General features: G+C 42.0%; 1 protein-coding gene across 7 annotated transcripts in view; it reads left to right on the plus strand.

The window, feature by feature from the left end:
* Window positions 1-27756, plus strand: part of ERICH6B (glutamate rich 6B) — a 173795-nt gene that overhangs the window by 39965 nt on the left and 106074 nt on the right. For all 7 annotated transcript variants that reach the window (XM_056555409.1, XM_056555407.1, XM_056555406.1 and 4 more), the window contains one exon: window positions 4935-5271. In XM_056555409.1, coding sequence (XP_056411384.1) covers window positions 5016-5271 — 256 coding nt within the window. In that variant the 5' untranslated portion in view covers window positions 4935-5015. The remainder of the gene's footprint in view (window positions 1-4934; window positions 5272-27756) is intronic.

Below are 27756 nucleotides of genomic sequence, written 5' to 3' on the forward strand. Positions count from 1 at the left end.
TCTGAGACCTGTAATTCCCCAGCAGAGCACTTAACGTCCACATATGGGGCTTTTTCTTAATTGGGAGAAATTGGGCTTTAAATTTTGGGGTCTTCAATGCAAAGTTGTCAAACACCTGTGAGTTGTTAAAGGGGTATTCCAGGCCAAAACTTTTTTTTATATGTCAACTGGCTCCGGAAAGTTAAACAGATTTGTAAATTACTTCTATTAAAAAATCTTAATCCTTCCAATAGTTATTAGCTTCTGAAGTTGAGTTGTTGTTTTCTGTCTAACTGCTCTCTGATGACTCACGTCCCGGGAGCTGTGCAGTTCCTATGGGGATATTTTCCCATCATGCACAGCTCCCAGGATGTGACATCATCATTGAGCAGTTAGACAGAAAACTTCAGAAGCTAATAACTATTGGAAGGATTAAGATTTTTTTATAGAAGTAATTTACAAATCTGTTTAACTTTCCGGAGCCAGTTGATATATATAAAAAAAGGTTTTGCCTGGAATACCCCTTTAAGGCTCACTATACCCCTTGTTACGTTCCTTGAGGCGGTGTAGTTTCCAAAATAGTATGCCATGTGGGTTTTTTTTTATTTCATTTTTTTGCTGTTCTGGCACCCTGGGGACTTGCTAAATGCAACATGCCCCCCCAAAAACCCTTTCAGCAAATTTCTCCTTCAAAAAGCCAAATTTTGCTCCTTCTCTTCTAAGCATTGTAGTGCGCCAGCAGAGCACTTGACGTCCTCATATGGGGCGTTTTCTTAATCGGAAGAAATTGCGCTTTAAATTTTGGGGTCCATTTTCACCTATTACCCCTTGTGAAAAAGAAAAATTTGGGGTAACACCATCATTTTAGTGTTAAAAATCAAATTTTCCATTTTCATGTCCAAATTTAATGCAAAGTCGTCAAACACCTGTACGTTCCTTAAAGGGGTTGTCCACCATAAGGTGATTTTAGTACTTACCTGGCAGACAGTAATGGACATGCTTAGGAAGGGTCTGCGTTTGTCTTGGGGCTAAATGGCTATGTCATAAGATTACCAGAACACTGTGGCTAGCTTTTTGTGAACTTGTATTTCCTGTTTGACTTATGTTTTTTTGACTACAAATCCCACAATGCCATTTTCCTCCCTCTCACACATCAGCCACCCCAACCATTGAAACAAAAGACCTGTGGTTTTCAATCAGGGTGCCTACAGTTGTTGCATTAGATGCAGATTGATCCCTCCACCCATTGAAGCAGACAGGCTCCCTGTCATCAGCTGACTAGTGAGTCAGGTCTCGGCCGCATTTCAAGCTGGGAAAAATCTGAGACAACAGTCATTTTGTATGCTGGTAAAAATAAATAGTGGGGTGAAAATCACAGAAGAATTGTGAGAAAACCATCACACACAGGTACAGACACTATATTGTGAACTACAATAACTTTACAACCCCTGTAGCATAGTCAAATAAAAAAAATCCTGGAATACCCCTTTACCCCTTTGTTTTGGTTTTTTTTTGGGGGGGGGGGGGGTTTTTGCTGTTCTGACACTATGAGGGCTTCCTAAATGCAACATGGCCCCCAAAAACCATTACAGCAAAATTTGTTTTAAAAAATCCCACAGTTGCTCTTTCCCTCTTGAGCCATGTTGTGAGCCCGCAGAGCACTTTATGTCAACATATGAGGTATTTCCATACTCAAGAGAAATTGGGCTACAAGTTTTGGGGGGCTTTTTCTCCTTATACCACTTTTAAAAATGAAAAAAAATGGGGCTATAAGAACTTTTTCTCCTCCACTTAGCTGCTATTCTTGTAAAACACCTAAAGGGTTAACAAACTTACTGAATGTCATTTTGAATACTTTGAGGGGTGTTGTTTCTATAACGGGGTCATTTATGGGGTATTTCTCACAGAAAGGCCCCTCAAATCCACTGCAAACTGAACTGGTCCCTATATAATTCAGATTTTTAAATTTTCATGAAAATTTAGAAAATTGCTGCTATAATTTGAAGCCCTTTAATGTCTTCAAAAAGTAAAAACATGTCAACTTTCTGATGCCAACATAAAGTAGACATATTGGGGGAGATTTATCAAAGGATTTAGACTGTTTTTTCCTGTCTAAATTTGTCGCACAGAAAGTCGCAGTCTAAATATGTGCGACTTTTCTGCAACATTTGCTGTAGAGGATTTTTAGAACATGATGCATGCAAGTCTATTTTAGACGGAAATGCATTGGGAAATGCATTGGTGCTGAATTTATCAAGTGCGACTTTTGTGCGACAAGTCGCATCTGCCCAAAATACGCTGAAATGTCAGACCATGTTGGAGCAGGTCTAAATGCAGTTTAAGCTGTAGACCCTGAAGTCTGAGCACAGAATTTATCAAGGGCTGTGAGACCTTTGATAAATTAGGAGCACAATAGACAGGAGACTACCACATACGCTGGTCTATAAGCATACCCAGAATAGACTAGATTAGGAAATGTCCCCCATTGTATTTGAAACTCTCTACTTGTAAGGAAAATGGATATTCAATATAAATTATATATTGATTCACAAAGTTAGAAAAATGCTAAATTTTCATGACATTTTGGGATTTTTCACCAAGAAAGGATGCAAGTAACGACAAAAATGTACCACTATGTTAAAGTAGAATATGTCACAAAAAAAACTATCTCAATCAGTTTAAAAGGTAAAAAGATCTTAGAGTTATTAATGCATAAAGTGACAGTGGTCAGAATTGCTAAAAAGTCCTTAAAGGGGTACTCCGGCATTAAAATATGATGCCTGATCGCGGGGGTCCCGCCGCTGGGGACCCATGTGATCTTCCATGCCGCACCCCGTTAGAATCAGCCCCTGGAGCGTGCTCGCTTCGGGTCTGATTACTGGCGATCACGGGGATGGAGCATAGTGATGTCACGGCTCCGCCCATGTGTGATGTCACGCTCCGCCCCCTCAATGCAAGCCTATGGAGGGGACGTGACAGCTGTCACGCCCCCTCCCATAGGCTTGCATTGAGGGGGCAGAGCGTGATGTCACATGGGGGTGGAGCCGTGACGTCACTATGCTCCGTCCCTGTGATCGCCAGTAATCAGACCCGAAGCGAGCACGCTCCAGGGGCTGATTCTAACGGGGTGCGGCGATCAGGCATCTTATCCCCTGTCCTTTGGATAGGGGATAAGATGTTTTAGCGCCGGAGTACCCCTTTAAGGTGAAAAAGGGCTGAGTCCTTAAGGGGTTAATTATGCTTAGAGCCACACTTTGCCTAAAACCAGCTCTGCTGCTATGTATGCTAACAGTGCACCAAAAGCGTGAACCCAGATAAGACACTATGAAAAAATGTATAGGGCACTGATACACTCCCTTATCATTACTCAACATGGCAGCACAGAGTATTCAAATGTTTTTTTTTTGCTTTTCATTTTCTGCTTTTAAGGCTCCTTTTGATAAAACCATTGTTAGACTTTAGTTCTACAAGACAAAATGTGTTTGAAAATAGACCTTGGCCCCTCAAACAGGGAGATAAAGAGACACTATCAGTTTATATTATTAGTGTGGAGATACATGACAGTGAGTAATGCAGGCTGCCAGCAGAGGAATTCTTCTGTGTATAAATTCTATTTTCTTCCTTCAATGTGCTGTGCATTTATTCTTCGTATTCGGTTTAGTCTATAAACAAAAAAAATTTCTTTACAAGCAAGGTGGCAAAATAGGTTCACATACGTTTGTAGTATACCATGTGTGTATGTGTAAAACTATGTGACAACTTTACAAATTAAACATTTTAAATGTATAGACACATAGACCTATACCAAACCATACATCACTTCTCTAGGGGGAAAAAGTATACATTCGAGTATAATTTATTTTGTGGTAAACAGGCTGCAAAAAGGCAACAGAGATAACTCTGTAAGTGAGAGATCTCCCTTAGGGCTTTATTCACAGTTTAGGCTGCTCATGCCATGGCTGCTGCTGTTCAGTCTGTGCACAGGGACATAGATGTGTAGGATCCCCTTATCTGTGTGTACAGTGTATGGAAAACACTATAGATTCTAAGCTCCACCCACCAGCTCTAGAAGAACTGCAAATTATACATGAAGCCTGCTGCAAAGAAATCTGCTAAAATACTGTATACAAGTTATCTAATTACCAGAAATAGTGCTGCTCCTCATGTACAAACACAAGGCAGCTTATCCTAAAAAGTCACCTGAAAAGACAGCTTGTTATAAAATGTTGACTGAAAAATTATTTGGGTGGATTTTGGCCCCATAAAACATACTCATATTTAGTGGAACTAAAGATTCAAAGATTGGGAGAGAACTACACAAAAAATATTGCTCTTATCTTTCATGGGTGATTATGGGCACGACATGGGTCATTTGAGCAAAAATCGCTGTTTAGCCTTGTAACTTATAAGTAGCCGAAACCCAACAGTTGCAACAAATTAATCTGAGAAAAGTTTCTTTCCAATGTCTGTGGTCATGGTCACTTGTGCTTCACAACCTGACCCCATTCATTTACCTAAGCTGGAGTGCAGCAGGATGGCCACAGTGCAACATGGTGATTTGTGGCTGCACAACCTATGTTGCGGGCAAAATCACAGCCTATATTATATACCTTTCTGTTTTATCATTCTGAGATATTTGAAATCCTTTTCACACATGATCTTAAAAGTTACGAAAATACAGAAAACAGATATATTGGCCTCTATCCCAGAGAAAAAAATGTTTTCTAATTGCCAACATTTCTCATTGAATCTAATGTTTCTTTTAACATCTATTTCCTTTGCTCCTGAATTACTTATGGATTTTGGCATGAGAGTTTGCACCTGTTTTCTAGGAACAGTTTGGCTTACCTTCACAGTCATTTTATGCTTTGAATAAAGGGTGTTTAGCCAAGATTTCTCTGCGTTAAGATCCAGACTGTTTAAATATTCATGTATTCACTGTTTTACTATTGCAGCATGTGCATGGACTATTTAAAGTTTTGTTGAAAACCTAAGAATACAGTATACTACAAGCAACCTAAGCCAAGAGCGATCCAATGGCAAACAGCTCACATGGGCCAGTGGAAGAGCAAGTACCATGCCTCAGTAATCTAACAGTGGAAAATGTCACCAAGTTAGAGCTGGAATATGATTCTTTTGATGGTGAAAGACGTAAGGTAGAGGACTACATAAGGAAGAACCAACAGCTAGAGGAACTAAAGAGAAGTACAGGACTCTCATCTCCCGAAACACAGGAGAAAGATGTGATAAAAAGAGGAACTAACACAATTGTGGATGACCTTTATATATATGGTGAGTTACATTTTAATACTCCTGCTACGAAGTTCTCAAAAACATTGCATTTTAACAACACTAAATAAATCAAAGCTTAAAGCTGGCTGCACACATTAGCTAAATGTCGCCAAACCTGCTGACTTCTTTGTGATCAGTTGACAGGATGGGGGCTGCCCACTAGTCACCTGTCATCAAGGGAAAGAAAACTTCAGCAAATTGGATTTCAACCTTTCCTTTTATTTTTTCCCCCCAGGAAATAAACCACTGCTATAGCAGCCAGCAGCATAAAGGGCATGTATGTTTGTAGAAAGCCAGAAAAAATGTCTGTCTACCATATTAGTGTTTAGTGCTGTACTGTGTTTTAAATGAATTTCCAGCTTAAAGGGGGTATTTGTATTTAACATTATTTATGGCAAGGAAAAGGCATAGTATTATGATTAGTCAGGGTCTGACTTCTGGAATCCCTGCTGATCACAAGAATATAAGAGATAAGTTCCCTTGGCTTCTTCTCTGCACAGCAGAGCTCTAGGCCATCTGCTGTTTAGGTGTAGGGAACTGCCAGGAACCTCGATTTACAGTAAGTTAATGGGTTCATTGAACATTCAGTGGCCAGTGGCAATATTGTGCAAGGAAAGGCAAGGTTAAGCAGAGTTATTTTCTAAATTTACCTTGCACAGCAGTACTTCCATCTACCCAGCTATTCATTAAATTATGCCCAGTCCCACCCATGATGCCCAGGCCTCCACAAAAAAACTCCTGCTTTTACAATCTATGTGAAGCCCCCACTACACAGATTCCATTTCCCCTCACACTAGTTATCAGTGGCCAATACAATAACACTGAATGGAACGTCAGCTGAAGCGTTTATATGGAGGAGAGCACTCAGGTTCATGTCCTGTTGATCGTAGTGGTGACTGCCTCTCCAGCAATCCACAGACTCCAACAATGTCCACAGACACAGCAGGGTGGCCAACACTGTTCATATCAGTCACAGAATTTAAAGACATGGATGGCTAGTTACAGCAGGGGCTAGGGGGAAGAAAAGCCCTGAAATCTACGTAGCAGCGGCTGTACATGGACTGCAAGAAGGTTTTTGAAAAGAGGCCACAGGTCTTTATATTAAAGGGGTATTCCAGGAAAAAACTTTTTTTTATATATCAACTGGTTCCAGAAAGTTAAACAGATTTGTAAATTACTTCTATTAAAAAATCTTAATCCTTTCAGTACTTATGAGCTTCTGAAGTTAAGGTCATCTCTGATGACACGTGTCTCGGGAAATGGCCAGTTTAGAAGCAAATTCCAATAGAAAACCTCTTCTAAACTGGGCGGTTCCCAAGACACGTGTCATCAGAGATTACTTAGACAGAAAAGAACAAGCTAAACTTCAGAAGCTCATAAGTACTGAAAGGATTAAGATTTTTTTTAATAGAAGTAATTTACAAATCTGCTTAACTTTCTTGAGCCAGTTGATATATAAAAAAAGTTTTTTCCTGGATAACCCCTTTAAAGCAAACATCTGTATGTGACTTTTAAAAAAAGCAAGGCCCAATAATGTTACCTCTAAAAAAAAATAGCTCTTTGCTGAAGTAATACAATCCAATGTTTTATGAAATGCATCAAATCTGTCAATCTGTCAAGACATACAGTATGTCAAAAGAAACACAAAGACAAATGCTAGTGTGAACAAAGCCTTAGGGCACTTTCATATTTTAGGTCACTTTCATTTGGCATAATGTTTGTGGCATTCGGCAGTGCTTGGCTATCCTCAGAAAGCCAAATATGGTGTGTACAAATTTACAGGTTTTGTGCAGTGTACAGATTTATTTAATGAATCCATTCACAACCTGCATGGCTGGGTGGAAATAAACAGGCACCAAGCACTTCTGTCCATCCAGAGCCCTACCAATCTAAACTTCTGACATGTCACTATTACTGAAATGTGACCATATTACAATGCCTGAAACTGGGGTTTTCTCATGAACGACACTCTATTTGTAATGTTTGTTTTTTTTGTTTTTGCATTTTTCTGTTTTAGGCCCTGTTCAGACTTTTTTTTTTTTATGTATGATCAGTTTTCTGTGCTATTCCCCCTGGATAGGGAATAGTTAATGGTATTAGCCAATGAGTACTCGGGTGGGGATATTTAAACCCGAGCTCTGCTACACTCTGGGCTGGTTATTAGATCTACTCTGACTATGTTATTAGTTTTACCTCATTTGTTCATCTGAGTTTTAACCATGGTTATTAATACTCCTGTTTATGACAGATTTTAGTCTGCTTGGTTTTTAGTATAATTGTTGGTTTTTAGGATTATGTATGTCAGTTCTGCTTAACCTTGTTATCTTTGTCTGTATTCACACTGTGTGTCTTGCTTGTACTTGTATTCCTCCATGTTTGTAGTTTGGTTTTGTAATATTCCTGTTTGGTAGCCTGACCTGTATTCCTCCATGTTTTGGAGTTTAGCTTTTGAAGTTTTCTCTGGAGTCTGTTCAGACTCATCCTGTTCTCAGTCACGTGTTCCGTGTATAATATTTCAGTTTCCTTCTAGGCCAGTATCCTGATCACACATCACTGATGGATTGTGCCCTCTGGTTAGAATGCTTTTGGAGTTAGTATTGTTGTCCCTCCATGTTTGGAGTGGGGAGTCTTGTTTGTTTTTTGTGTCCAGTGTCAACAGTGTTCTATGTTTCCTGATCTGTTTAGTGTTTTACATTCAGTTCATCTGTTCACCCCCTGCATCACCTGGTTTCTGCTGTATGCTTATTCCATATCTAGTCCTGTTCATTTGTTCATATCTGTTGTTTTTCTTGATTCCGGTTTCTGAACTATATGTTAGTACGCTATATCCTGCCCTGTTTGTATATTTATATCCTGTCTGGTTTATCTGGTTGTTTTACCAGTATTATTTGTGTACCTTTATGCCCATTGGATTTTAGCGCAGGGAGGGACTGGCACCTTGGTTGTCAATCTGCCATTTAGGGCGGATGGGCAAGTAGGCAGGTAGAGTGTTTCTAGGGACAGCTTAGGGCTCACTCTCCCTGTCCACCCCCCGTCATGACACTATCTTTACCTATATGTGGTAAAGGGGATGAGCGATAGACCGCTGGGGTGCCACCTGCATTGGCCTGCAAAATTGCCACCTGCATTGGCCTGCAAATTTTTTTTGAAATGGTACAACATAAAGGGAAAATGTTTCCAATACTAAATATATATATATATATATATATATATATATATATATCTCAAAACCATTCACACTCTCTTCCAAACCTATCCACTTGTAAAAGCACTTTTAAATACAGCAGATGGGTTATCCACGCTCCACAAATTAGCAGTTTTAAATAGAAACAGTTCTTTTTGTATCTAAAACAGCAACCACAATAATCACATATATATATGCTTGGGATTAAAAATGCACTAGTACACGCAGACAGCCGGACACCGCTCCAGTACTCGCTGCCACAGCAGCGATTTATGCACACTTTGTCTTGAACAGCTGTATTGCCCGGCTCTCTCATTTTATTTGATCCAGTAGACAGCACTAACCGGGATGGTGAAAAACGCCCTGCCTGGTCTCTGGACGCGATAGCTAATCATAGAGCCGGAGCTCTATTGACGCAGTTTGCTTCATGGTGGTTATCCTCTGGGTGTCATTGGTTGAAAAATTTGCCCATTTAAAGGGATATATACAGTGACATATTAGTGTGATACTTGACTCCAGAGTTTGCCTTAACCATAGACCTAATTCCCTGAAGAAGTGTGAGGGATAACTATATACTCTAACCCCTACATGTAAACGCGTTGGGATAAGGGAAAATATATCTTTTGATTACTATACATGATAGTGTCAACATCACATCTAGGATTATATAACTATAGCATGGTGTGTACCTAACCACTGGTGCTATACTTACCGCGTCATTGGTCTCAATAGTCGCAATAGTGTGATAATATCACTCCTTGTTGATTTATTATTTTTATAGTTTGTGGATCGGTATTTTTAAACTACATTATTAAAAGTTATATTTTAGAAGGCACCTCGGTCCCTGGTAGGGACAACAATATATATTTTCTCTTGATTTATTGCCGAGAGGTATTATGTATTAAACCTGGGTAAATGTATGGCCAAACTTTTCATACACTAATATTTCTAATATATGAAAATAACAGACATGGTCGCACATCTACAACATGCACAATGGTCTAAGGCTTCTCAGCAACATTTATTAAACTAACCGGTTGCTAGTGTACTTTATGATCATGAGGTGCAAGCTTGCTAGCCACATTACGGCCACCTGTAAGTAGCGGCCCCTAACATCCCGAGCATAAAATGGCGCTGCACTGAGCGGCGACCACCACCGCCATAACACCAGTGCCCACATGGCGAATGGCCCACTGGCAGAGCAGCTCCAATGCTGCTCGAACTAGACCCCGGGTCACGCCCCCCATAGACATGGCGATGCATCAACAATGGACACCACACAGCGCAGCACCACTTTTTTGTTTTACTTGGTCAGCACTCTGCCCCTCCCCCTCAGCCCAGGCCTACATAAGTTGTCAGGAAGCCCCAAAGTGCTCTATTCTTCCTGGCAGTCTCCCAGTCTTTCACTGGGAGTATATGTAAGTGAGCTTTTACACCTGTTCTCACTGGTGCTGCGCTGTGTGGCTTCCATTGCCATGTCTGTGGGGAGGCGCAGCCAAGTGACTGGTTCAGGTGGCATTTGGGCTGCTCTGCCAGTGGGCTATTCCCCCTGTGTTGTGGCAGTGGGGTTCGCAGCTCAGTGTGGTGCCATTCTATTATAGGGATGTAAGGGACCCGCTACTTACAGGTGGCTGTGACGTGGCTAGCGGGCTTGCACTTCATGATCATAAAGCACACTAAAGACCTGTTAGTTTAATAAATTTTGCTGAGAAGCCTTAGATCTGTGTGCATTTTGTGGATGTGCGACCATGTCTGTTTTGTTCTGTACTTGAATTCATATTTGTAATATATGTCTCTATGAGAAGTCAAACACACGAAGTGAGGGCAGGACTGTGCAGATTCCTGGCTTGTCAATCATCTTGCTGTGTGAACTGGGAGCATGTCATAGAGCCTCAGTGCACAGAGCCCTGCTTGTTCTCAGTGTACAGAGCCCTGCTTGTCCTCAGTGTACAGGGCCCTGCTTGTCCTCAGTGTACAGAGCCCTGCTTGTCCTCAGTGTACAGAGCCATGCTTGTCCTCAGTGTACAGAGCCCTGCTTGTCCTCAGTGTACAAAGCCCTGCTTGTCCTCAGTGTACAGAACCCTGCTTGTCCTCAGTGTACAGAACCCTGCCTGTCCTCAGTGTACAGAACCCTACTTGTCCTCAGTGTACAGAACCCTGCTTTTCCTCAGTGTACAGAGCCCTGCTTGTCCTCAGTGTACAGAGCCCTGCTTGTCCTCAGTGTACAGAACCCTGCTTGTCCTCAGTGTACAGAACCCTGCTTGTCCTCATTGTACAGAGCCCTGCTTGTCCCCAGTGTACAGAGCCCTGCTTGTCATCAATGCACAGAGCCCTGCTTGTCCACCCACACTTCCTGTATTTGGTCTCCTCACAGAGACACAGGCAATAGCTGCGGGGACAAAAATATACAGATTTGTTTAACCAATGTATGTTACAAATATACATATAATGGTATTATCTACATAATATAAAAGGTTTTTGTTCACAACATGTACACTTTAAATAATTTAAATAGTCACACAACAGAGGAATGCACACACAATCAACAGCACTATAAAAAAAATATGCAAATTGTATATTATACATAAACCAAAGCTACAGTATAATTTATTAGGTGAAATAATAAACGAAATAGTCATGTAAAGTATATACATGCTAAAGGGGTATTCTGGTGGGAAAAAAGCCATTTTTTAAATCAACAGGTGCCAGAAAGTTAAACAGATTTTTAAATTACTTAACCCCATCAATACAGATCACGGCATCTGCGACAGTGCGGCACTTAATGTGGATGATCGAATCGCCTGCAATGCTGTCACTCATCCATAATCCGATCATCCATAATGGCGGACAAAGGTCCCCTCACCTGCCTCCATCTGTCTCCAGGGGTCTTCTGGTCTGGTCTGACATCGAGCAGACCAGAGCAGAAGATAGCCGATAATGCTGATCAGTGCTATGCCCTATGTTTTGGTCTGACATCGAGCAGACCAGAGCAGAATATAGCCAATAATGCTGATCAGTGCTATGCCCTAAGCACTGAACAGTACTAGCAATCAAATGATTGCTATAAATAGTCCCCCATGGGGATTATTAAAGTGTAAGAAAAAAAAATTTTGAAAAATTCCCTCCCCCAATAAAAAAGTAAATCGTCTGTTTTCCCATTTTACCCCCAAAAAAGCATAAAAAAATAATTTATAAACATATTTGGTATCGCTGCTTGCGTTAACGTCCGAATGATCAAAATATAATGTGAATGGTCCCGTATGGTCCCGTAGAGGGATTTTAAATGCACTAATGTTGTGAAATAGTTTGAGATTTTTTTTTAAAGCAGTACAATAATAGAAAAGTATGCAGCCATGGGTATCATTTTTTTCATATTAACCCACAGAAAAATAAAACATGTTATTTTTACCATAAATTGTACAGCATGAAAACGAAACCTTCCAAAATTTGCTAAATTGGGTTTTCTTTTAAATTTCCCCACACAAATAGTATGTTTTTCATTTTGCCATACATTTTATGGTAAAGTGAGTGATGTCATTACAAAGGACAACTGGTCACACAAAAAATAAGCACTCAATCTAATCTGTGGATGAAAATATAAAAGAGTTATGATTTTTAGAAGGCGAGGAGGAAAAAACTAAAACGCAAAAATAAAATTGGCTTTGTCCTTAAAGGAAATCTGTCATCAGAATCACCCGCACTAAACCTGTTACACAGGCTTGTAGTGCGGGTGATCCCGATTAAAACGCTCTTTACCTGGTTAAAAGCGGTTCAGCGCTTCTTCAGATATCTTTATTTTTAGTTTTCTGTTATTCCCTGGCTTGGGACTCAGTGGGAGGTGTTATCATCTTGGACTCGGCCACACGTCATTCTAGCTGGGCGGAGCTGCCGCCCGGCTCATGAATATTCATGAACTTATCCTCCTGGTCTAATTCTTCTTTCTCGGTCTAAGTTCATGAATATTCATGAGCCGGGCGGCAGCTCCGCCCAGCTAGAATGACGTATAGGCGAGTCCCAGATGATAACACCTCCCACTGAGTCCCAAGCCAGGGAATAACAGAAAACTAAAAATAAAGATATCTGAAGAAGCGCTGAACCGTTTTTAACCAGGTAAGGAGCGTTTTAATCAGGATCACCCGCACTACAAGCCTGTGTAACAGGTTTAGTGCGGGTGATTCTGATGACAGATTTCCTTTAAGGTCAGAGATGTCAAGTACAGGCAATGCAAATTATAAATCAAAAACTGCACAGTCCCTAAAATGCTGCATAACAGACAAAAGCATTTCATAATCATAGAAATGGCATTGTAAAGTATGTAGATTACCAGTGCGGCACTAATATTTCCATTACACGGCCCAATTCCATGGTGTAAGTGGGCACTAATCTTATAGTGCTCATTTACAGAACCGATACACAGCCCGAGCACCGTGCAGGGAGGACCGCATGAGAGATAGTTTGTACAGCCCTTTGCTGCCATAAGTCATCAGCCGCTCATCCCCTATTACATTTTTGGCTGGTGAAAACAACACTTAGAGAGATTCTCTAGCCTGTCATGATGCAGGATGTGATCAGGGGTGAGATTAACATTTTTAACAACAGGTTCTCTACTTAGTGTGATGGTTGCTCCAGGAGAAGCACATCAGATGAAAAATAAGGACATATTACCAGGCTGTATCAGTATGCCATCAGAATTGACCTACAGGAAACAACTACAGAATGTCAAGCAGCTGCTTCTAAGGCCAGCAGGATATTGCCATGTATCAGAAGAGGCATAGGGACATAATACTATCTCTTTATAAATCATTGGTATGGCCTCACCTGGAGTATGCTGTTCAGTTTTGGGCACCAGTTTATATAAGGGACGTTCTGGAGCTAAAAAGGGTGCAGAGACGCGCAACTCAACTAATAAGGGGCATGGAAAATCTTAGCTATGAGGAAAGGTTAGAAGAATTACATTTGTTTAGTCTTGAGAAGAGATGTTTAAGGGGAGAATACGATCAACTTATATAAGTATATAAATGACCCATAAAAAAAATATGGGGAAAAACGGTTCCAGTTTAATCCCCCTCAAAGGATAAAGGGGCACTCCCTCTGTCTGGAGAAGAAAAGGTTTAGCCTCCAGAGACAACACGCCTTCTTTACCAAGAACCTTACATAAGAACTGTGAATTTATGGAATAGTCTACCTCGGGAACTGGTCACAACAAGAACAGTTGAAAGCTGGAAAACAGGGTTAGATACATTCCTAGAACAAAATAACATTAAAGGGGTACTCCACCCCTGGCATCTTATCCCCTATCCAAAGGATAGGGGATAAGATGTTAGATCGCCACGGTCCTGCTGCTGGGGACCCCGGGGATCGCCACTGCGGCACCCCGCCATCATTACTGCAGAGAACGAGTTCGCTCTGTGCGTAATGATGGGCGATACAGGGGCCGGAGCAGCGTGATGTCATGGCTCCGCCCCTCATGACATCACAGCCCGTCCTTTTAATGCAAGTCTACCTACCGTGACGTCACATGGGGCGGATCCGTGACGTAACGATGCTCTGGCCCCTGTATTGCCCGTCATTACGTGCGGAGCGATCTCGCTCTGCGCAGTAATGATAGCGGGGTGCTGCAGCAGCGATCCCCGGGGTCCCCAGCAGCGGGACCCCGGCGATCTGACATCTTATCCCCTATCTTATAGGGGATAAGATGTCTAGGGGCGGAGTACCCCTTTAATGCTTATGCAGAAATATAGTATGCCCTCCTCTTCATTAACTCACACTCCTTCCCTTCACCTCATTGGTTGAACTTGAAAAACATTTGTCTTTTTTTAACCGTACTAACTGTGTAACTATACTTTGAATAATGGATGCGCTATAGATGAAATACTAACATTACACAAATGCAATACAGATCAAATACAGAACACAGATGCTTCCAGTTTTAATCCCTTTTCACAGACTCCATGGGTATTTTCCATTTGTAAAACAGATGAAAGTAGCATATGCTGCATTTTTAAAACACACAAATATTTTATATGCCCAAGTGAATAGCCCTGTAGATTAATGGGGTATTCCAGGAATTTTTTTTATTTGACTATGCAGCAGGGGCTGTAAAGTTAGTGTAGGTCATAATATAGTGTCTGTACCTGTGTGTTGCGGTTTTCTCACAATTCTTCTGTGATTTTCACCCCAATATTAATTTTTACCAGCATACAAAATGACTGTTGTCTCAGATTTTTCCCAGGTTGCAATGCGGCCGAGAACTGACCTCACTAGTCAGCTGATGACAGGGAGCCTGTCTGCTTCAATGGGTGGAGGGATCGCTTGGTGGAAGAGATCAATCTGCAACTAATGCAACAGCTGTAGGCACCCTGATTGAAAACCACAGGTTTTTGAATGGATGCAGCTCATTTATGTTTCAATGGGTGGGGTGGCTGATGTGTGGGAGGGAGGAAAATGTATTTTTGGGATTTGTAGTAAAAAAAAAAAAGTCAAACAGGAAATACCAGTTCACAAAAAGCTAGCCACAGTATTATGTTAATCTCACAACATAGTCATTTAGCCCCAAGACAAATGCAGATCCTTCCTAAGCATGTCCATTACTGTCTGCCAGGTATGTACTAAAATCACCTTATGGTGGATAACCCCTTTAACATGAGCTCCATATAACGGTCTGCAAAAAAACAAATGTGATGGATGCATAATATTCTGAAAGTGCCCTAAGAGAAGAACAAGCTGTCAAGTGTGCATGTCCAGGTAGTATAAACAGGCAAAAAGGTCAATCACGTATCTGTATATAATATGTATAGACACTAGGACAATACCAGATACCTACCTATTTATAAAACCCAACCCATATACAAAAATGTGTGAATTCGCCTTTTTTTGTGTAAGCTGCACCAGAGTGATTGAAAAAGTGTTGCAGCACACATTTTCAAAAGAATGTTGCCTTGTTTGCACCATGTATGCTGATTATTTTAAAAGGGGTGTGGCCTCAGAAATGGGCTGTTGAAGAAAATTTGATGTAGCATTTATTTACCTTTCCTACATCAAAATATATATTGGCCCACATTTACCATGCCTCATATGCCAGAATTTTGGCTCCTCATACACCTAAATTGTGGTACATTGACTGTCCAGCACATTTATTGTGGTTTGTTTTAACTAGGTAAAATGCACCGCTTTAGACACTTTTTATTTTCATTCACCAAATGGCTATACATTGTCTGTATTACAGCTATGTTTTGGCACATAAAAGTCGCACATTATAAGCCAGCACAATTGATTTAAAGCTATGAGACACTTTTTGGCACATAAACTTTATGCTCACAATTTTGGCAATTGTGCAAAAGCCAGGGACATACACAAGAATGGATAGCCTGTCTAAAACGGAGGGTAAAATTTCAACTTAAATATATATATATATATATATATATATATATATATATATATATATATATATATATGTGTGCGTGTGTGTGTGCTCACCATGACTCTATAAAGCATTCTAGCTGATTTATTTCAAAATCAAACCCCCATAGCCCCCATAACCAGCCTTTGAAACTTCAGCTGCAGGGTTGGGAAAGACTACACAAAACATCAGCCCCTGTGCTTGTTTTCTGTATTAAATGTTGGCGGGGGCTGCCTTTAGAGAGCTGAGTGGGTCACATGATTAGGGAAGCAGTGAATATAGATGAGAGAGGTGTTTGCAGAAGGGAGGGTGGTCTTACAAAACTGGTGCCCAGCAGTCATCATGTATGCTGGGAACTGCTGGACTTCCTGTCTGGAGGAAAAGCTGAGAGAAATAAGGTATATGTTCAGCAAAGATTGCACTTGTAAATTACAAAAATATATACCTTTAACGTGAGCAGCTATATACAGTTGGAGTTCTCCATTAATTTTCCATATGTTATAGATTGTACTATTTCCCCTTTGAAACCAGAATATTGGCACACTGATAAGAATATGGACACCCTAAAAATGAGATTAAAAAAAATGAGGACACACTTATAAAATGTTTAACGCAAAACAAGAATATCTTACACTACTGCCCTTTTACTATCAAATGTGCTGTTCATGTAGAATACATAGTGTGTGCTTAGTTGAAAATAGATGTTTGCTTTAAACACTTTGTGTTATTGAACGAACTACTGTAGCAATAAAACACCCATGTGACACCAGCCTTATTGCAGAGCTGTGACCTAGTGCTCTATTATTATGCGACTGCTTAGTGCCTTCCCCAAGGGAGAGCTGTCAAGTATAGAAGTCAGTTGCCCTGGGGCCATCTAAATTTACAAATGAGTACCTGCTCCTCCGGGTCTGTGTAACATCCAGGCCTGCAAAACATACATATTTGAATGCTTTATAACTTCGATCTAAATTTTTCTAAAAATAATATATTGTTCTAAATTCAAAGCCTGTCCTACAGTAGCATAGACCCCTTTGTTCTATATGCATCACAGAGAGTGAACATTCTCTCTTCCAGTCATCCTTCCTATAGCCTACACAACAGTAAATCAATACTGTTTCTGGACTAAGAGAAATAATTGTATTTGTGACTATACATCAGGGGAGAGCTGGGTAGGCATACCGGTCTATACCTACAACATACTGTGCCGGAAAAGTGTTTTTTTCGTAACATATTAATATTTTATAAAGTATGGAGATTATTTGAAATGCCATGTACAGACTTTACTCGCTCACGTTATCCCAGTCCTCATCGAGACTCTTATTTAAGATTGATATGAAGTTCTAGGGCAGTGATGGTGAACCTATAGCACGCGTGCCACGGGAGGCATGCCGGGCCCCCTCTGTGGGCACGCGGCCATAGTTCGCCATCAGCCCATTCGGGACATCCCTGTGTCCCGAAAGATCTTTTCAGGAAACAAGGTTGCCCCGGTTACCTTTCTGCGGCCCCGTGTTAACTTTAAAAACGCAGGGGCCGCCGGGAGGTAGCGCACGCAGGGACGTCACTGACATCCCGTGCGTGCACCCATAGCAACAGAAGAGCAGATCGGAGCAGCGAGGAGGAGGACGCGCGCGCTTGGTAAGTTACCTGTATGTACGTCATCTTCACTGTTCCGACCACCGCTCTTCCGGTCCCGGGACCTTGGGACCTTGTGATTGTGACCCCAGACCGAAGGAGTGGTGGTCGGAACACTGAAGTGGGGCAGTACACAGGCATACAGTCTCCAGCCATACACTGTAAATGGCTGAAGGCTGTATGTCTGTGGGGGGACTATACTGCCAAACCTAATGTGGGGGAACTATACTGCACCTAATGTGGGGAACTATACTGCACCTAATGTGGGGGAGCTATACTGCACCTAATGTGGGGAACTATACTGCCAACCTAATGTGGGGGAACTATACTGCCCACATAATGTGGGGGAGCTATACTGCACCTAATGTGGGGGAACTATACTGCCAACCTAATGTGGGGGAACTATACTGCCAACATAATGTGGGGGGAACTACAACCTAATGTGGTGGTATTTATACTGCCAGCCTAATGTGGGGGAACTACAACCTAATGTGGTGGGGAACTATACTGCACCTAATGTGGGGGAACTATACTGCCAACCTAATGTGGGGGAACTATACTGCACCTAATGTGAAGGAACTATACTGCCAACCTAATGTGGGGAAACTATACTGCCAACCTAATGTGGGGGGAACTATACTGCACCTAATGTGGAGGGAACTACAACCTAATGTGGGGGGATTTATACTGCCAGCCTAATGTGGGGGAACTACAACCTAATGTGGGGGGAACTATACTGCCAACCTAATGTGGGGGAACTATACTGCACCTAATGTGGGGAAATATACTGCATCTAATGTGGGGGAGCTATAATGCACCTAATGTGAAGGAACCATACTGCCAACCTAATGTGGGGAAACTATACTGCCAACCTAATGTGGGGGGAACTATACTGCACCTAATGTGGAGGGAACTACAACCTAATGTGGGGGGATTTATACTGCCAGCCTAATGTGGGGGAACTACAACCTAATGTGGGGGAACTATACTGCCAACCTAATGTGGGGGAACTATACTACACCTAATGTGGGGGAACTATACTGCACCTAATGTGGGGGAACTATACTGCACCTAATGTGGGGAACTATACTGCACCTAATGTGGGGGAGCTATACTGCACCTAATGTGGGGAACTATACTGCCAACCTAATGTGGGGGAACTATACTGCCAACATAATGTGGGGGGAACAACAACCTAATGTGGGGGTTTTATACTGCCAGCCTAATGTGGGGGAACTACAACCTAATGTGGGGGGAACTATACTGCACCTAATGTGGGGGAACTATACTGCCAAACTAATGTGGGGGAACTATACTGCCAACTTAATGTGGGGGAACTATACTGCCAACCTAATGTGGGGGGAACTATACTGCCAACCTAATGTGGGGAAACTATACTGCCAACCTAATGTGGGGGGAACTATACTGCACCAAATGTGGACGGAACTACAACCTAATGTGGGGGGATTTATACTGCCAGCCTAATGTGGGGGAACTACAACCTAATGTGGGGGGAACTATACTGCACATAATGTGGAGGGAACTACAACCTAATGTGGGGGGATTTATACTGCCAGCCTAATGTGGGGGAACTACAACCTAATGTGGGGGGAACTACACTGCACCTAATGTGGCGGAACTATACTGCCAACCTAATGTGGGGGAACTATACTGCACACCTAATGTGGGGGGAACTATACTGCACCTAATGTGGGGGGAACTATACTGCCAACCTAATGTGGGGAAACTATACTGCCAACCTAATGTGGGGGGAACTATACTGCACCAAATGTGGAGGGAACTACAACCTAATGTCGGGGGATTTATACTGCCAGCCTAATGTGGGGGAGCTACAACCTAATATGGGGGGAACTATACTGCACCTAATGTGGGGGAACTATACTGCCAACCTAATGTGGGGGAACTATACTTCACCTAATGTTGAGGGAACTACAGCCTAATGTGGGGGGACTTATACAGCCAGCCTAATGTGGGGGAACTGTGCTGCCAATCTAATGTGAGGGAACTATAAACTATCAATAAAAAAAAAAGTTTGGATCATTGAACTCTGTTGTGTTCTTTTTTTAAAACAAAAGATGATAATTAGTTATGGCAACTGTATGAGTTGCTTTTTCTAAACTTAAACCTCAGTATTCTGATTTAATTGTTGTGCTGGCACTTTGAGGGAAAAAAAGTTGGCATGCATTACGGTTTGGGCACTCTGGCTCAAAAAGGTTCGCCATCACTGACCTAGGGAGTATAGGTGTATGGGTAAGCCCAAACTTAGCAGTGTAATATAGCACCAACCATACAGATGGGAAGAGACCGGAAGATGGGAAGAATGAGGTAAACTAAGTGATTGGGATGACGTTGTAGTCAGTTTTGGCACCCGAGATCATCCGTGCAAGGTGACAGTAGTTGGACCCCCACCATTTTAATATTGATGACCTTTTTATTATGCTTGATCCGTTCAATAAACTACATTGTACTGGATGTTTATTCTACCTCCTTGTTAAAACTAATAAAGAAGAACATTCAAAAGAAATTAAATGTGTAGTTAGTTGACTTAAAGGGGTTATCCAGGAAAAAAAATATTTTTATATATCAACTTGCTCCAGAAAGTTTAACAGTTTGTAAATTGCTTCTATTAAAAAAATCTTAATCCTTTCAGTACTTATGAGCTGCTGAAGTTGAGTTGTTCTTTTCTGTCTAAGTGCTCTCTGATTACACCTGTCTCGGGAACTGTCCAGAGTAGAAGCAAATCCCCATAGCAAACCTCTTCTACTCTGTGCAGTTCCCAAGACAAGCAGAGATGTCAGCAGAGAGCACTGTTGCCAGACAGAAAACTCAACTTCAGCAACTGATAACTATTGGAAGGATTAATATGTTTTAATATAAGTAATTTACAAATCTGTTTAACTTTCTGGAGCCAGTTGATATATATAAAAAAAAAAAAGTTTTTCCTGGAATACCCCTTTAAGCAACTGAACTAGGCTTAGTTAGCACTGTGTGTAAAATAGTTTTCTCTTATCAAGGACTCCTTTATACCAGTGTTTATTACCTGGCAATTTAGGATACATTTTTATGGCATTTTAGTGGGGTTTTTATTGGTGGCATTCTTTTTAATGAAGTGTCTATGTTGTACATAAAGAACCCTAGGTCAGAAATGCCAGTAAAATAAAATTCCATACGCAGAGTATGGTGCATATTTTTGAAGACTGCCACTGAACCCCCCAAAAACATTAAAACCAGCACAAACCCAAGCACATTGAATGTACTGTACTGCATTTTTGAACTATAAACTTCAAAGTAGCATCTGGCTACAATTTTTTTTTTATATAAATGATGTGCAGGAAACAAGCTGAAACATTATTGTAGTAAGGCCATGCTCACATGGTGTAAAATGTGTGGAATGTCTGCACGGAAAACACATGCAGACATTCCGCACATTTGAATAATTTGGCAGGTGCTAGGACCACTCGGGAATGCACCTTCTCATAGACGGCAATGCATTTCCAAGCAAAATCCGCAAAAAGAATGGACAAGTCTATTCTTTTTGCGGACGCTGGAATCAGGATTTCCGCAGCAGAAATTCAGACAGTGCAGCAGAATCCCATTGAAATCAATGGAACTCTACTGCAGCGGAATGTCCATGTGGAATTCTGCATAGACATTACGTGTGAACATACCCTAAGGGTGCAGCTACTGCATGCAGACATAATGTGGCCCTTTTTTTTTATAGAGCAATCAAAATCTATAGCGGCTTCCAGCTATGTTCACATGGGAAAATTCCGCTGAAATTTTGTGCCAAATCTTAAGACCAGTCTTATATTTTGCAGAATTTCGTGGCAGAATTTATGTTGAGTTGGAGAAATTCTGCAATTCCGCCTTGTGAACATAGCCTTCAGGGGCGGACAAATCACATGTGCAGCATGTTCAGCTGCACAGGGGCCCGCCACTACACATGGGCCCTCAGGCACTGGCCAAGGGCCCCCTTGAGAGAGAGGTGCAGCTGGTGAGGATCCAGGACAGTTGTCCCCATCCCCACTCAGACAAGCGCTATTTTTTTTTACAATCCCTGCGCTGCTCCTGCTCCGGTATCATTAGGGAGACAGGCAGTAGCGCAGGGATGAAGGTATCTGATTCATGGCTCCGCTCCCAGCACAGGAAGAGGACGGAGGCCGAGAGGGGCTGTGAGGGGAAGTTATGTCCCCTGTCCTGCCTCTCTTCTCACTAGCAGTATAACCTGGGGCTGGGGGGTAGCAGCCCAGTGGGGTCACTTTCCCTGCTCCGGTGTCCACAGGTCACCTACAGGTCACATTATAAGAACAATTTTTGGGGAAAAAATTGCGGAAAAACTGTGCCATTTGGACCCCGGAGGAGGGAAAGTGACCCCACTGGGGCCACAACATGTGGACACACTGCTTGATTATTTATCATTAATCCATTAAGGCAGTGTTTCCCAACCATGGAGCCTCCAGCTGTTGCAAAACTACAACTTCCGGACAACTAAAGACTGTGCGGGCATGCTGGGAGTTGTAGTTTTACAACAGCTGGAGGCACACTGGTTGGTAAACACTGAGATAGATAGATTGACTGGGCATAGTTTAGTGTTTTCCTACCATGGTGCCTGAAAGGTTCTCTGTCTACTCAGTACCCCTGGTACTAGGTCCAATTTGGCTTAAGGCTTGTACTGGCCAGGAGAGCGTCTTGTCAGGTGTGGAAAAAATACATGCACACACAAGGTACCCTCTAAGTACGCTCTGTTTTACTATTTACCAACTCGTAGTTATATATCATGAGGAAAGACAAAATTGCTCAATAGTTACAAGTCAGCAGAGCACAATAACAGGATGTACGTGCACAATAGTTACGAATCAGCAGTTGAGAAAACAAGAAGTACGGTACGGGCCTTGCTGTTACAAAAAGCAGAATTAAGATGTATCATACAAGATTACAGATCTGTATTATTTTATCAAGACCCTTGTATCCTTCAATCCCCTCTTAAAACCAGTTGTCACTTTAGACAACTTGGTTTTTCTTGTTTTCTATTTTCTTTTGAAAAGTCTTTATGTAGGCAGTATAGCCTTCTGCTGAGTGACGGTGAAGTAGAGGGACTTGGGTGTCTGATGAGGTGGAGAGGAGGATTTTAGTTTCTGCAGCAGGTCTCTGCTTGCAGCGTTTCATACATAAGAAAATAAGTTTTATTGACACATATACTATGAGGGCAATGACAGTAATGTGTATTATAAGCTGCAGAACGCCTCCTATCCACCCTCCTATGCCAGGTAGCGGGATTCAATATTGAAAAGATATCCCCCCACCACTTATCCTTGTTGATTTCATTGTCCTTGGCATATTTGTCCCTCAATTTTTGTATGTTCTCAAGCTGGTGGCGCATCTGAATTGTTCCTGAAGTGTCTATGTAATGGCAACAAGTAGGACCTATGCAATAAGTCTTTAGGCATTTTTTTTAAGTAACACCAGAAAGGTATCTGTCCTAATCTACCGCAGTAGCCCACATCTGGGTTATTACATGTTGGTTCAGTAAGTTGGTATTCTAACGTGTCATTGCATGGTTGGTGTCCTGTTTTATTATAGCAGTCTACGTCTTGAGTAGCCTGAGGAAAGAGGGTGTTATTTGGCCACCTTGGGTCATGTAAGTACCTTTCTATCTGGCTGGGTTTAAGAAGATCAGTACTTGCGGATGTCCTGTTAAAACTAACTTTCATTCCTTCTGTGGGGATCGCTCCTAGGTCTAGTATATGTGTGACCACTCGAGTTACCCAGGAACCCCCTTTGAAAACCAAGATTTGGTGTGGTCCTGGGCCTGGGCTGCTTAAGTTTCCCTGCCACCATGGCTGCCCCACCCATCCTACTATAGGAATACCCACTGAGGTGTTTCAGTTCTTTGCATATGGTGTCTCGTTGTCAGCAAACATGTCAAAACAGTCTCCCTGAAATAATTCATATGAGGGCACAGGGATAGCAAAGTTGGGCATGCTTTGGGCAGACACAGGGGCATGGGTGCATATCCAACAATCCTTCACAGTGAGGTTTTGTGCAAACATTATATGGTGTTTCAGGAACTTATTGTTTGGGTGTCTCTCTAATTCATTATGCAGAGTCACCGTGGGGTGAATCAAAGTCAATAAAGTCATTAATGCAAACATCATGAGAATTAGTTTCTTCGACCATCTGCCAGAACAAGGCCAGGGCATCAGCGGTTACATCTTTCAGTAGGCTTTCAAGGTCAGGGCTGTCTGCCCCCGTTATTACCTCCTTTGGGTGATGTTGGACGAGTTTGATCCAAGAGGCGTGGATCCAAGAAGGGCTGTCTTCTGTGAGGACCGCCGTCCTTGTCACGGCAACAACTGTGGTTGGGGGTCCAAAGGTGAAGTCTCCGGGCTTCTTTCCTTTCGACAGAGTCTTAACCAGGACAGTGTCGCCTTCCTGGAACTGGTGTGTTTGTTCCTGTGGGAGAGAAGGAGAATTACAGACAACTTTTTGTTCTACTTTATCAAGGGTTTGGATAAGGTCTGTGACATATTGTTCCCTTATCTGGTCGAGGTCCCCTTCTTCTGTTATAAGTGGTCGTTGGGCCCATGGAGTCGGGAAAGGCCTACCCATGAGAATCTCAAAAGGGGAGAGTTTTAAAGTCTTATGGGGGGTCATTCTAATTTCTGAGAGTATGATGGGAAGGACTTGTTTCCACTTCTCAAAGGTGCTCCCTGTGGCCTACTCCGTGGAAATGAGCAATAAAACTGGGGCACTGTGTTGGGGTATGCATGGTGTCCCCTCTTTGCAGATCAATCCTGTTACAGGATTTCTCTGCAATACCGGATAACACCAGTCATATTCCTCTTGTTAGGGAAGAGAGGACTGGAGAGAGAAGAAGTTTTTTTGGGGGTCTTCGAGTGAAGGAGGTGTAAGAACTGGTAACATCAGTGAGACAGGTAGGTTGTTGTGTAGCAGCCAGTTTGGCAGTGTGGTCTGCTAGAGCATTGCCCTTTGAAATGTGATCAGTCCCACGTGTGTGTGTCCTGCAGTGAATGATGACTAATTGTGATGGTAGGGTAAGGGCATGTAAAGGGTGACAGGTTTCTGAGCAAAAAGTGTACAGGCTCTTGTGAGGGCGATGAGTTCTGCAGCTTGTGCGGACTTATAGGGGATGGACTTGGCCTTGAAGACAATGTCAGGTAATTGGAACTGGCATGGTACACATTGTCATTGGGGCAGGTACATGACCCATCTACAAAGACTTCTGGAGCATCAGGTATGGGCACTGAAGAGAGGTCGGGTCTGGGTGAGGAGTCAGTGTGGATGACTTGTAAGCAGTCATGTATGTCCGGCATCACATCATCATGAATTTTCAGGCCAACTAGTGCGCAGGGCCAGATGTAGGGGAGGCATACACCATTTTCAAGGATGGATTATTGAGGAGAATTGCCTCATATCCAGAGAGCCGTTGTGTTTACATGTGTTGTGTATGTAGGCCTTTAAGGAGAGAGATAACATCATGAGAAGTGTACAAGGTAGTGTCATGTCCTAAAGTGAGTATGGTAGCTTGTTCAACAATCATAGCACAGGCAGCAAGAGCTCGCAGACATGCCGGCATCCCCTGTACGGAGACGGGCATCACCTTTGAGAAAAAAGGCACAAGGACGTAGTTTACCTCCATGAAACTTTGTCAGCACACCCGCCATGGTTTTACAATTGTCTCGTGCATACATGTGGAAAGGCAAATTGTAATCTGGGAGACCTAGCCCTGGACTCATCATTAAAAGCTTTGTACATTTATGAGGACCATTTGATTAGATCTGGTTTGCCTGATAGGGTAGCATCTCTATGAGCAGTCGGGAATCCACTGTCTGCAGTAGTTTATCATACCCAAGAAAGATTGCATTTCCTTCTGGGCGTGCGGGTGACCAGGCCCGCTACAGACTGAACTCTAGACATACTCAGCTCCCTTTTCCCTCTTGGCAGAACAAAACCCAGATATTCAACCTGTTCACAACACCATCCTCAAGGCAGGCCTCCTCAGAGAAACTACACATTAACAAATCATTAACATATTGGAGGAGAACAGAACCCTGGGGGGCGTGCCATGATTTAAAAAAGGCTTGGAGGACAATGCTGAACACAACTGGTGAATCAGCATACCCCTGGGGCATTGTACACCAGGTTAACTGTAGTCCCTCAAAGGAAAAAGCAAAAAGGAGTCTGGTCTCTTTGTCCACTGGGATCGAGAAGAAAGCATTCTTCAGATCGAGGACAGAAAAATGAGTTGCCCGTGCTGGGATTGATGACAACAGTTGGGTGACATCAGGAACCATAGGGGCAATAGGCACAATTAGTCTGTTGATGGCTCTCAGGTCATGTACAAAACAGACAATACCATTGGGTTTGGAGACAGTATGTTCTAAAACTCAAGTTTGTAGGAAATGTTTGATCATAGGGCGGATACCTTTGATTTGTTTCCTGTGACAAGGGGTGCTGTTTTTGGTAGACCGGGAGAATGTCTGATTTGAGTCTTGCCTTGTATGGTGTACAGTCAATGTGTCCCACATCATGGTCTCCATGTGACCAGACAATGGGGTCTACCTCAGGTGGGACTTGGGTCGGGGACATAACAGGATAATGTTAGTACCCTGCAGGTGTGACTATGGGTGCGAGGTCAGACGTGACATGTAACCTGGACTGGGATGAAGTGATATGTAATTTGAGTTTACATGTGAGGTCTCTTCCCAGGAGGTTTACAGGGCATTCAGGTATGATACGAAAGAATGGAAGGTTAAATGGTCACCCTCGGGGCATTGTATATACAGGTACTATGAACATACTCAATTTCAAAACAGTAGACATATATATACACATATATATATATATATATATATATATATATATATATATATATATATAAATATATATATATATATATATATATATGCACATACACACAGATCCCCTGAAAAACAAAATTACACCAGATCCGAAGAAGAAGAGGAAGAAGCTGTCATGCTCCCTGTAAACCCCGCCTTACTCCTCCCAAACCTCTATGTCACCAGTCACCGCCCCTTTGAGTCTGGCTTCTTGTCTTTCCCCAGTTCTGGTCAGTCACCATGAAACATCTAGTATCACATGTGTTACTGACTGTGTTACTTTACATCAAGAGACATACAAGAAACATGTAACATGTAACAATGCCGACATTTACAAATACTTAATACTTAATACTACAACTCCCAGCATACCTCAACAGCCAAAGGCCCAGGAGTTGTAGTTTTTTAGTTTTGCAACATCTGGAGGCACCCTGGTTGGTAAAAAGATATCCATGTCCTATCTATCTATCTATCTATCTTCTCACTCTTTTTCTTTCTCATTATATCTATCTATCTCCTATGTATCTATCATCTATCTATCTATCATCTACCTATCCATCTAATATCTATCTATCTCATATCTATCTATCTCATATCTATCTATCTATCTATCTCATATCTATCTATCTCATATCTATCTATCTATCTCATAACTATCTATCTCATATCTATCTATCTATCTCATATCTATCTATCTATCATCTACCTATCCATCTAATATCTATCTATCTCTCATATCTATCTATCTATCCCATAAACTTCCTCTACGCGTTTCCCCCCCATTCTCAATATTTTGGGGTTCCTCAGGAGGGAGTAAAATAGATGTAAGTTAGTAGCTATGTGAGAAGCTGATGGTAGCAACACTATAGTGAAGATGCCATGCGTCCCTCCTGAGGAACCCCAAAATATTGAGAATGGGGGGAAACGCGTAGAGGAAGTTCATTATTTTATCTTTTGTTATTATCATATTGTTTGAGCACATTTTTGCACTGTATTTTTATCTTTAGTCTGTGAGTGGTGATGCATCATCATTAGGGACCTTATTGCAATATAGGGTGATATAGGGTCATATAGCGGACAGTCAACGCTTGAAGTGGGGGCTCATCCTCCACTGTGAGGCAGGGCCAGTATAGGATTGGTATTGTAGGGAGAGTATTATCATTGTTTACATAGTTTATACCATCATTCCCAACAGAGGACACCCTACAAATGCCTCCAGCTGACTAGCCTGTCCTGCTGATTTCGGCGAATAACTGTAAGTGCTATAAATTACCTATTTTTTGCTGTATATATGCATTCTAAGTGTCAAACTATTTATCAGAATTGTATATATAGGCAATCTGTATATTTTGATATTGACTTCAGGCTTTGCTATATATATGCAGCCC

This window comes from Hyla sarda, chromosome 2 (genome assembly GCF_029499605.1).
Source record: "Hyla sarda isolate aHylSar1 chromosome 2, aHylSar1.hap1, whole genome shotgun sequence".
NCBI classification, from domain to species: Eukaryota; Metazoa; Chordata; class Amphibia; order Anura; family Hylidae; genus Hyla; species Hyla sarda.